The sequence below is a fragment of the Xenopus laevis genome, chromosome 3S, assembly GCF_017654675.1.
Source record: "Xenopus laevis strain J_2021 chromosome 3S, Xenopus_laevis_v10.1, whole genome shotgun sequence".
Classification (NCBI taxonomy): domain Eukaryota; kingdom Metazoa; phylum Chordata; class Amphibia; order Anura; family Pipidae; genus Xenopus; species Xenopus laevis.
In genome coordinates this window covers 90,323,903-90,335,058 of record NC_054376.1, presented here as the reverse complement: position 1 = coordinate 90,335,058, position 11,156 = coordinate 90,323,903, and the positions used below count along the sequence as shown (strand labels likewise).

The 11,156-nt window shown below is 37.8% G+C and overlaps 1 protein-coding gene across 3 annotated transcripts in view; it reads right to left on the bottom strand.

The window, feature by feature from the left end:
- Positions 1-500: 500 nt before the first annotated feature.
- hmga2.S (high mobility group AT-hook 2 S homeolog) overlaps positions 501-11,156 on the bottom strand; it is a 56,133-nt gene continuing 45,477 nt past the window's right edge. For all 3 annotated transcript variants that reach the window (XM_018253981.2, XM_018253984.2, XM_018253983.2), the window contains one exon: positions 501-2,141. In XM_018253981.2, coding sequence (XP_018109470.1) covers positions 2,097-2,141 — 45 coding nt within the window. In that variant the 3' untranslated portion in view covers positions 501-2,096. The remainder of the gene's footprint in view (positions 2,142-11,156) is intronic.

Genomic DNA, 11,156 nt, shown 5'->3' with positions numbered 1-11,156 from the left:
CTAACTTTTTACTTACCCCTCGGTGCAGATTCAGGGATTGCAATTCACGGCAGCCATCTTCTGGGTCTTCGTGTCTTCTGGCGATTTGGCAATTCCAGTCTATTTCGTCGCTTGCGCAGTTGTTGCGAGCCGGGAAATTGCGCCAACTGCAAGACCCAGATGATGGCTGCCGTGAACTGCGATCCCTGCATCTGCACTGAGGGGTAAATAAAAAGTTAGGGGCATTTCCCCAGGTTAGCAGCTAGGTTGGGGGGTCCACATAGGGCAAGGTTATTTTTAGTTAAGGATTGAACTCACATTTAAGTTTCTCAGTTTTGGTGTTACGGTTCCTTTAATGCTTTTTGACTAAATGGAAGCAAAAGTCAGCAAAAATGTTGCAACATCTATTGGAAAGACTTCCCAGAAGTGTCAAATCTGTAATAGCAGCAAAGGGAGCACCAACTTAATACCCTTTGTTTTGGAATGAGACGTTAAGACAGGCACGTGTTGGAATACTTTTGGCAATAAACTATAACACAATTCTTTTCATATGCAAGCTAAGAAAATGTACATGTTCACACTAAGCACTCAAATATTTATGGGCAGAGACATTTAAAAATGTAGTAACTGCCTTTGGTGTCTGTGTGGATAGAAATGGAACTAAGCTAGAAGTGGATGTTTTTATGCAACACTATAAATGTAGAACATCATCAAGTATGTATCATTAAATGTACTGTTTCTCTGCAGCAAGTGGGATCATTTCAGCTGCTCCTGTCTCTTATATCAAGTATGCAGAACATGCGGGTTGCCCAAGAGGGCTGCTCCCGCAATCTAAATGTAGGGAAGAGACTTGATTCCAAACAACCTACAAACTGAAAATAAACGTAAAAAAACATGCTTTTCAGAACTGGTTATTATTTTTGGATATGCCATTTAGGTGCAACTCTGTACCCAACTACATCTTACATTAACTGACCTTTGAAAAAGGAAAACTATCAATAACTTATGTTTATCTTCCATTTATCTATCCTTAAATAATCGTTGAAGTACTGAGGACACTGTTCATGACCCACACAGAGCATTCATTCTCTGCCTTGGCTGAGGCAGTCTGTAACAGAGCAGCATCTATATTTAATGCATGACCATAGTTCAGGTCAGCGGAATAGTTGCAGCGAATTTAAGTTAATGACCTCATATTTTACATGTTTAAGAGAAAATAAATGGATGATGAAACCTACTTATCAACTGAGCACACTTTCCCTTCAAGTTTCAGCAAAAAATGCCTATGCGCAAAAACTATTGCCATCGTGATGAACATAAAAACTATTAGAATGAAATGGGCAGTAAAAATATTGCAGAAAGAAAGAAATTTCAGGTTCCAAAGTGTATGGACCTCTGTTTTTACCAGTTTGAATGAAATAGATGTTTAGTTAACTAAAAGCTAGCTTCCTTGATATATTGTCACTTAAGAACACGTGCAAATTGCTTGTTCGGTATAATCAATATTTTGTTTTGGGCTATATAAAAGTATTTGTGGTATGATAGTTTTGTTGAAAGCTAATTATGTGTGGCCACTTTTTTTATTTCCACTAATATGTAGCGGAGATTATGATGATATTCCCTTGTGTGTATTGTTGGTGTGTGTGGTTTGATGTAAGGTTTAAACAGTGTGGCACACCAAGCCTTTCCCAGTTCAATGCCCATTTAATGCAGGTTTTCTTGTCTGTATACAGTGCAGGAAGGGACCAAAAATTACTCCAATTTCTTTAACCCACATACCCTTTCCTAACAGCATCAACTATTAGTAGGTTAAGGAAAAACAACATTATTTATAAAGCCATCATTAATCCAAATCCCCTGTCTTACAGCAGTTTTTTCTTTCACTAGATCTGGGACAGAAAAGAGATAAAGAAAGCGATCAATAAGTCCTTGGAAAAATTGTGTGATTTTTTTTCCTTCTGGTCCCCAAGGCAAAAGAGGAAAGACTGTGGTAGTAGAAAATTAAGTGGTCAAGGCAGTATCTTTTCATTCCTAAGACCCAGATTCACTGAAAATTCTGAATATGGACCAAAGAAACCCAACTGCTGGCTGAGGTAGAAATTCAGTTTGGTGGTTGTCTAGTCTTCTTCAGATTCTTGAGGGGATTTCTCCGCAGTTTGTTCCTACAGAAAACAAAATTAGACATTGTTCTGAATCTGCAGCAAAACTCCACATTTCACCATAATTCTTCAACAGTAACAATAACAGCAACAAGGCTAAAGCCACCCTTTTGCCCGACAGTGCAGCACGATGCACCTTGTGTTGGATTAGGAAGTAGAGTGCAGTCTGCACAGGCCTGCCCTAGCTCAAATCTTCTGTACATGGTCCTTAACTGTCAATTATTTTGCTTAGTACTGTAGCACTACTGGTGGGGCAAAGATAATCAAGACCCTATGGCTTTCATTTAATTAAATAATTATGGCTATAATTTAAATATTGCAAACCACAGTAACCCATAGCAATCTATAAAGATGTCTGCAGGTAACCAACAAATGCTATCTGCTGATTGGCTACTATAGATGTCTAGACCCAAACATACACTTTATCTTTTTTTTTTTAATCACCTCTTCGATCATTTCTCAAAAAAGTTTACAACATTCATAACAGTTCTCAAAGTTAAGCTTATCTAAAGGCAAAGGAAGAACCATCCCTAGGCCTGTACCTTTACTTGCCAATGTGTCGATTTGGAAAATGGAAAATTGATTCTTTGAATCAACATGTTGGCATGTGCAGCCATACAGGACAATGGTTATTGGGAAACCTACTTCAATCTTGGAAGGTCAGTATGCGGTACTTACATAACAATGATACAGTGGTGCTTGAGCGTTTGTGAACCCATTAAAATTTTCTATATTTTTATATGAATGTGACTTAAAACATTTTCAAACACATTCTAAAAGTAGATAAAAAAATCCTAGTTAAAGGAGAAGGAAAGGCTAAAATTAAGTAAGCTTTATCAGAAAGGTCTATATAAACACACCAGTAAACCCTCAAAGTAATGCTGCTCTGTCAAAACAAACACTGCATTTATTTCCTTCTATTGAGTACACATGGGCTTCTGTATCAGACTTCCTGCCTTCAGCTTTAACCTCCAGGGCTCGGCTTGAGCATGCTCAGTTTGCTCCTCTCCCCCTACCTCCTCCTCTCCCTGCTGTAATCAGAGCCCAGAGCAGGGAGAGACTTAGGAAGGAAGCGATGCCACAACAAGCTAATATGGCAGCTGCTATCATAAACAAACAGAGAGCTTCTAGAGCTGATACTCATGTATTTTTCATGCTGAAAAGTGCCAGTACTGGTGCTTTCAGGCATTTATCATTCCAATGGCAGGCACTTAGCTAGTTCATCTGAAAATGTTCACTCTAAATGTGACTATGGAAGATGTGTTTCCTTTCAGTGAGCATTAACTTAAAATGAATACACATATAATGCTTCAGTTTACACCGCCTCTGCTCAGCTTTATTATTCATCTCTTGTTCACTGATAAATCAGCAACAAGGATCTCAAATAGTGTAATAAGCATAGAGTAGTTTTTTAGATAGAGAAAATAACCCTGCTTTGTCTTGTGGGACTGGACTGGTTTTGGTAGAGACTCAGTCAAGAACCCCTACCATGATGCCAGGCAGAACTTGATTACTATGTCAACCTTTTTTATGCAACATAAATACTGTAAGCAAAAAAAAACAAAAAAACAAACAAACAAAAAAAAAAAAAAAGCACTATTTAACAATATTGTATTTTTTTCTGGAAAGAATCAACACTCCATTCTTCTGACAATTCTTTAGAGTCTGTGTAGTTAGGTACAGTTATGTGAAATACCTCACAGGGCTACAGTATTAGGCTGAAGTCTGATAAACATGCAGTTCTGAAAAGAATATAGTTATACATTTACCCACCGTTTTGTTCAACTCATACAACTGTAGTGTAGGTCAGTAGAAAAATGATACATTAAACCATCTTATTATAGTCATCATAATTTAAATATATTTCATTTTCCACATGGCTTTATTTTGTCTGGGAATCCAACTGACAGAATTTATAACCCTCTTCCTTTCCCAGGCCACTATTCAGTATATCATTGAGGGAAGCATGCTTTAGAGTTTGCCTGCATTACATGAGGTCTGAGTGTCTGAAACACTTCAGCCTAAATGCTACCATGTGTGACATAACTCCACAAGAGCACCATGGTTAAGGGGGAAAAAACATTAGCAGCTATCTGGTTACTAGGGTCCAGAATATTCTAGCAACCAGGCTGTAGAATAAGAGTAGAAGATGAATAGTAAAGAATCTGAATGGATAGATAAGTATTAAAGTAACAATAGAATTGTAGCCTCAAAAGGTTATGTTTATGGAGGTTGAGGGCAGAAGAATTAAGCAAATAATACATTATTAAAAACATGATGGGCAACTGAAAGGTTTCTAAGAACAGGATTTTCTACAATATTACAAGTTGACTAATAGATTAAACTTCTTCTGCTGAAATGTTTCCATAAAGGCAACAGTAATATTCATAATAATGAGGATGATGATGGTATCTGTCTGAGGAGAATAAAAATATAAAGCTATATTAAGGATTTAGTCAATTATAGATTACCTCTACAGGTAGAATATATCTCTCTCTCTCTCTCTCTCTCTATCTCTCTATATCTCTCTATCTATCTATCTATATATCTATAGGTGATCACATGTGCAGCTATTTTCAAATACACTTAAAGATATTGAAACAAATCCCCATCAGGAATGTGTAATGTTGTTCCCCTTGTTAAAAAAATGTGCTACTTAGAATATGTTATTAATTACATATATGCCTTTCTATTCTGATAAAGAATAAGGATGACATTCCCTCATTACTTTAATACCCTAACCTTTTTGCCAAGTTATTCATAATTTAATCTGAAAAATTGGAGGGTGCAAATGATTAGACATGAGACATGCACACCTCATTAAGGCCTAGCTACATGGGAAGGCCAGGTTGTAGCTTCTAGGTCGAGCCAGTTAGTCAATGGAAATGGGCTTCAGCAAGATATGATAAAAGGCCCTCTTTAAGTAGAAGTGCACAATGACATGTTTAGGACTTGCAGGCATGAGTACATCTGAATACTCAACAGCTTACAGTCAATTCAGTTAGCACTTCACCAAAAAACACATGCAGAAATACAAGGGAATGGCAAAGTAACATTCTCCAGAGGGTTGATATTTTCTTTGTTGTCATTTACATAGTTACATAAATTGTATTGGCTTGAAAAAAAACAAAGTCCATTAAGTTCAACCCCTCCAAATGAAAATCCAGCATCCATACACACACCCCTCCCTACTTTCACATAAATTATATAAACCCATATCTATAATAGCTATAGAATTTAGTGTCACAATAGCCGTTGATATTGTCTGTCCAAGAAATCATCCAAGCCATTCTTAAAGGCATTAACTGAATCAGCCATCACAACATCACCTGGCAGTGCATTCCACAACCTCACTGTCCTGACTGTGAAGAACCACCTACGTTGCTTCAAATGAAAGTTCTTTTCTTCTAGTCTAAATGGGTGGCCTCTGGTATGGTGATCCTCTTTATGGGTAAAAAGGTCCCCTGCTATTTGTCTATAATGTCCTCTAATGTACTTGTAAAGTGTAATCATGTCCCCTCGCAAGTGCCTTTTTTCCAGAGAAAACAACCCCAACCTTGACAGTCTACCCTCATAATTTAAGTCTTCCGTCCCTCTAACCAATTTAGTTGCACATCTCTGCACTCTCTCCAGCTCATTTATATCCCTCTTAAGGACTGAAGTCCAAAACTGCACTCCAGATGAGGCCTCACCAGGGACCTATAAAGAGGCATAATTATGTTTTCATCCCTTGAGTTAATGCCCTTTTTTATACAAGACAGAACTATTTGCTTAAGTAGCCACAGAATGACACTGCCCAGAATTAGACAACTTGTTATCTATAAAAAACTGTGGATCCTTCTCATTTAAGGAAACTCCCAACACACTGCCATTTAGTGTATAACTTGCATTTATATTATTTTTGCCAAAGTGCATAGCCTTGCATTTATCAACATCCTGCATGGAACCTATAGTTCTGCACAATTTAGTATCATCCAAAAAAATAGAAACAGTACTTTCAATGCCCACCTCCAGGTCATTAATAAACAAGTTGAAAAGCAAGGGACCTAGTACAGAGCCCTGCGGTACTCCACTAACAACACTGGTCCAATTAGAAAATGTTCCATTTACCACCACTCTTTGTAGTCTATCTTTTAGCCAGTTCTCTATCCAGGTACAAATACTATGTTCCAGGCCAACATTCCTTAATTTAACCAGTAACCTTTTGTGTGGCACTGTATCAAATGCTTTAGCAAAGTCTAAGTAAATCACATCCACTGCCATCCCAGAATCGAGGTCTCTACTTACCTTCTCATAAAAAGAAATTAAGTTAGTCTGGCAAGATCTATTATGCATACAACCATGCTGGCACACACTCATAGCATTAGGATTTGGTATAAAGTCCAGTATCTTATGCTTTATTAACCCTTCGAAAAGCTTTCCTACCACTGACATCAGACAAACTGGCCTATAGTTTTGAGGCTGAGAACGGAATCCTTTTTGAAATTGAATTGTAAGTGAACACCCCATTCAGCATTTAGGTTAGCTGAAATAGCTGGTTATGGAACTCTGCTGAGCTTGTTGGAGGTAATGCCTGTGTTACCTTTATTTGAGGGAAAAATCATGAGTGATCACAAGCTGTCTCATAAATCGCCTCTGAGGCTTCAAAGCATTGTCTTGTCTGCTTCACACAAACCCCTGAAGTAGCATTAGACTGTATTAAATGTACACACCATTTGCAGAACACATAAAAGGAATGCAGGCACCTAGTTTTTAGCCAATTCTTCCAAATGCCTGCCCAAGCAGTTATTTCAGACATACAGTGCCAAGCTGAAGTAAGTTGGGCTCTGTAAACTAAGTGACCTACAATATCTTACCATCAAATCCCAAATAATAATATTTGCCGATGCTCAGGATACAGTTTTAAAATTCACTCTGTATATAGTAGGCATGTCAACTCTCAAGATCTTATTTTGCATCTCCCTCCAGACACATCTTATGCTTTTGATGGAGCCCACACAATGGTCAACACTGATTTACATAGCAGAGATTAGCTCTGACAATCAATGGGGAGGTAGGGGCTATCTAAAGTTTGTTACAAATGCAAACAAATTTACAGTAGGCTAAAACATACAGATAATTTATATTTAATGCAGACATAGTTACATAGTTAGTTACATAGTTAAATTGGGTTGAAAAAAGACAAAGTCCATCAAGTTCAACCCCTCCAAATGAAAACCCAGCATCCATACATACACCCATCCATACTTTTAATTAAATTCTATATACCCATACCTATACTAACTATAGAGCTTAGTATCAGAATAGCCTTTGATATTATGTCTGTCCAAAAAATCATCCAAGCCATTCTTAAGAATGTTTTTTAGACAGTAGAATCCAATAGTCAGGGGCTCATGCAGTAGCGCAACTGCCAGGCCCGGGTGCAGGATGTGAATGCACCCCCCCAATCACGCACCACTGCCCTCTTTGTACACACTGAAAATTCCCCCTGTCCTGCTGCCCACTATATGCCTTATTGTGGCTCTGCCAGGCCCCAGGGGGATGCATACTTAACATTTTGGAAACAGAAAGAGGGACAAAAAGATTTGCCGTGCTGACCACAGTGAACAGACCATGACCATTTTTGTGGCCACACCCCTTAATTACAATGTTTATTTTACAAAATCTGTCAAGTTATTAACGTTTGAACACATTTCTGTGTTTTTTATGCGTTACAACAGTTTTGCTAATGAAGGTGAATTGCCCTTTAAGCTGCAAGTCACAGTTTCCCCAAGAGACCTGCTTAATTTATATGGTTACAATTGCTTCTTTTCTTATCTTAAATTGTTACAAATTTATCTATAAGTGCACCTGCCACATATTCTGGGCTCTCTGCCAAAATCCAAGTAAGTTAGAAACTTAGTATCTTTTTCTGGCTGTTCAGTGCAGGAGATCAAAGAGAAAGTGGGGACATTTTAGAAAAACACAGGACTGCAGGTTGAGCTGTCAAAATCGGGACTGTCCCGCGAAAACAGGACAGTTGGGAGGTATTTGGGATGCGGGCCCTGGTTTGATCGCATCCCCAGTAGTTATGCCACTGACCCCATGGCAGAGAGGGGACTCCACAGGACATGATTACTGTTGACAGTTCTGCATTTGCCTTTCCCCAATATCATTTCAAAATTTAAAAAAAAAAAAAAAAAAAAAAAAAAAAAAAAGAACAACCGAATCCGGAGATTCGATTTTTTGCTGCTATAAATTATTTCTAAATGTTCAGGCAGTCCCATATTAATCTTTCTGCCATTCAAACCACAGTCTGGTTGTAAGGTAAAGTGTGACCAAATCTACCAGATAATGGTTTTTTAAACTTGAGTGATGCAAAACAAAAATTTTAATAACCAATACAAAAAAAATAAATGAGCTGCAAACTGTTTTACAATACCATTCTCTACATCATAATAAATGGCAAGGTCAAGAAGAACTTACTCTTGTATGGTAAACTTTTAGTTTTGATCAGCTAATTTTAAAAAAGACCTTTGACAAAAAGTACTCCTGCAGGCAAGTTTGCTGCCCCTAAATGGCACAACAGCAGGTATCATAAACTGAAACAATAATTCCCAGTCTACTTTCAACAAACAGATTGTGTATGTGAACGCTCTGTTGTGGGAGAACGGATATGTTTGAAACTAACTCTGAAAGCCACATGGAAAATCTAGCAATGAGGATATAAGGAAACTGATGCAAAAGGAAGAGATTCTTGTGAATCTAGCTGAAGATTTACATTATCCTCCATGAACTTCCATGCAGTCCTTATGTTTATATAATTTATCACTATTTGCTTTGATAGTTAAGATCAGAAAACCAACATGAGCTCATGTCCTTGTTTTCCATTTTTAGCTGGGCCCAAATGAAAACAAAGAAAACTTTGCAACTGTTGGAGGAACTTAAAGGGATTCTGACATTTTTATTGTGTAGATTTATTTCTAAATGACACGGTTTACACTGCAAATAATTCACTCTACCATCTAAAATGTCATTCCTTACCCAACAAGTGTATTTTTTTTTAGTTGTAATATTGGTGTGAAGGCAGCCATCATGTGCTTTCAGAAAGAGCCTGCGCTGCTCTACACAATTGTTTTGACTGGCTGTTTCTCCTGTAACTGAAGGAGTCTCAGTGGGACATGGATTTTTACCACTGAATGATATCAAAATCTGTTTGCTCTTTTGAAAATGGATTTCAGTACAGAAGTCTGATGGATCACTATTAAGTGATGCCTTTAAAAAAAAAAAAAAAAAAAAATTACAACAACAGTATCCCTTTCCACCATTCGCCTTGTGTATCAGTCAGCACATTTGTGGTCTCAATAAAAACACAAAACTTGCACAAATTGTATTTTCTTAACTGAATTAAATAGTGACCTACCGGTAATTAAAAATTGTATTTCTTGAAATCTACAAAATGAACCAAGCTTTTACATACAATTTATCTCTTTTTTTTTTTTAACCCCCCCCCCCCCACCCCATTTCCCTTTTTGCTGCCCCTGGTTATTGGCCACTACCTACTGCCTGAGGCCAGGTGAAAACCTTGCCTTGTGGCAGGAGAGGGCCTGATTACATCAATCACACAGACAAAATCTAAGGCTAGCTCCACACGGAACTGTCCCGTTTTTAGAGGGACAGTCCCTCGTTTGTACTGGAAAGTCACATTTTTCTCTGCACCGAACAGCCAGAAAAATAAAAAAAATCTAACTTAATTGGCTTTTGGCAGAGAGCCCAGAACAGCCAGAGCAGCAGATAAGATAAGTATCTTAAGATAAGTATCTTATAACAATTTCAAGATAAGGAAATAACTAATTGTAACAATATAAGATAACAGGTCCCTTGGGATAAGTTAGACTCACAGCTTAAAGGGCAATTCACCTTCATTAGCAAAACTGTAATAACTGAAAAAAAACACAAATGTTCAAACTTTCATAACCTGCCAAATTTTGTAAAATGAACATGGTAATTAGGGGGTGTGGCCACAAAAATGGGCATGTTCAAAAAACTTTTGTCCCTCTTTTTATTTCCAAAATGTTGGGAGGTTTGTAATATACGTTATACAGTATAAATATTGCCTACATATCTAACAATGATCATTTCATACTGCAAATTGGGAGTGTAGCCCAAAGACTACCTCCTGACCTCACTTTCTGGATGCTGGTTTGCAGAGGTGTGAGGTGTTTTTCCTTAAACTTCATATAAATAATCCAGAAAAAACAGGACTCCTAACTGGCATACAGCCAGAAAATCTATATTTAGCTTTTGTCTCCTCATACTATCCTCATCTCAACTTCCTTTTCAGTCTAAGCAGTGGCCTGAGCAGAGACCCTTTAATCATTCCAGCTCTTGTAGCTAAAACAACATTTACAGCCCATCAGTAATCCTAGCATTTTGTTAAAAAATGTAAACCTATATTACAAGTAGAGATTTTAGTCTGTTTTTCAGCACAGAAAAGTAAACAACATTTACAGTTCTTACCAGTCTAACTCTTAACCCCCCCCCCCCCCAAGGCCCCTGTCTCTACCATACAAAAATTACATAATTCGAGCCTACTGGGGGAAAAAAATAAAATAAAAGACTTAAGAAATTCTGTCCTGGAGCACTTTTCGAGACCCCCTTACAGTATCTATGCATCCACTCCTTTCTCCTCTTATCCTCCTTGTCGTTTTCCAAATTAACATGAAGGCCAAGGAAGCCCATGTCTGGCCACATCACATTCAGTGCTGCAGTCTGCCGATGTTTCCAACAAGCAAGATGGGAAGCCGATAGGGTGCTGGCTTCTAATGCATTTGCTCCTGGTGAGCTACAGCCAGGTAGCCTCTGCAATGGATATGACGTGGCCAGACATGATGGTCGGTAACCTTGCTGCACTACTTGTGTGTCCAGATACATCAATGATGTTGCAAAAGGTAAAACGATATGCTGCATTCTAGAACTTTAACATTTTTTACAGTTTTAGGAACTGGACTTTGAAAGCTTTAAACAATTTATATTATA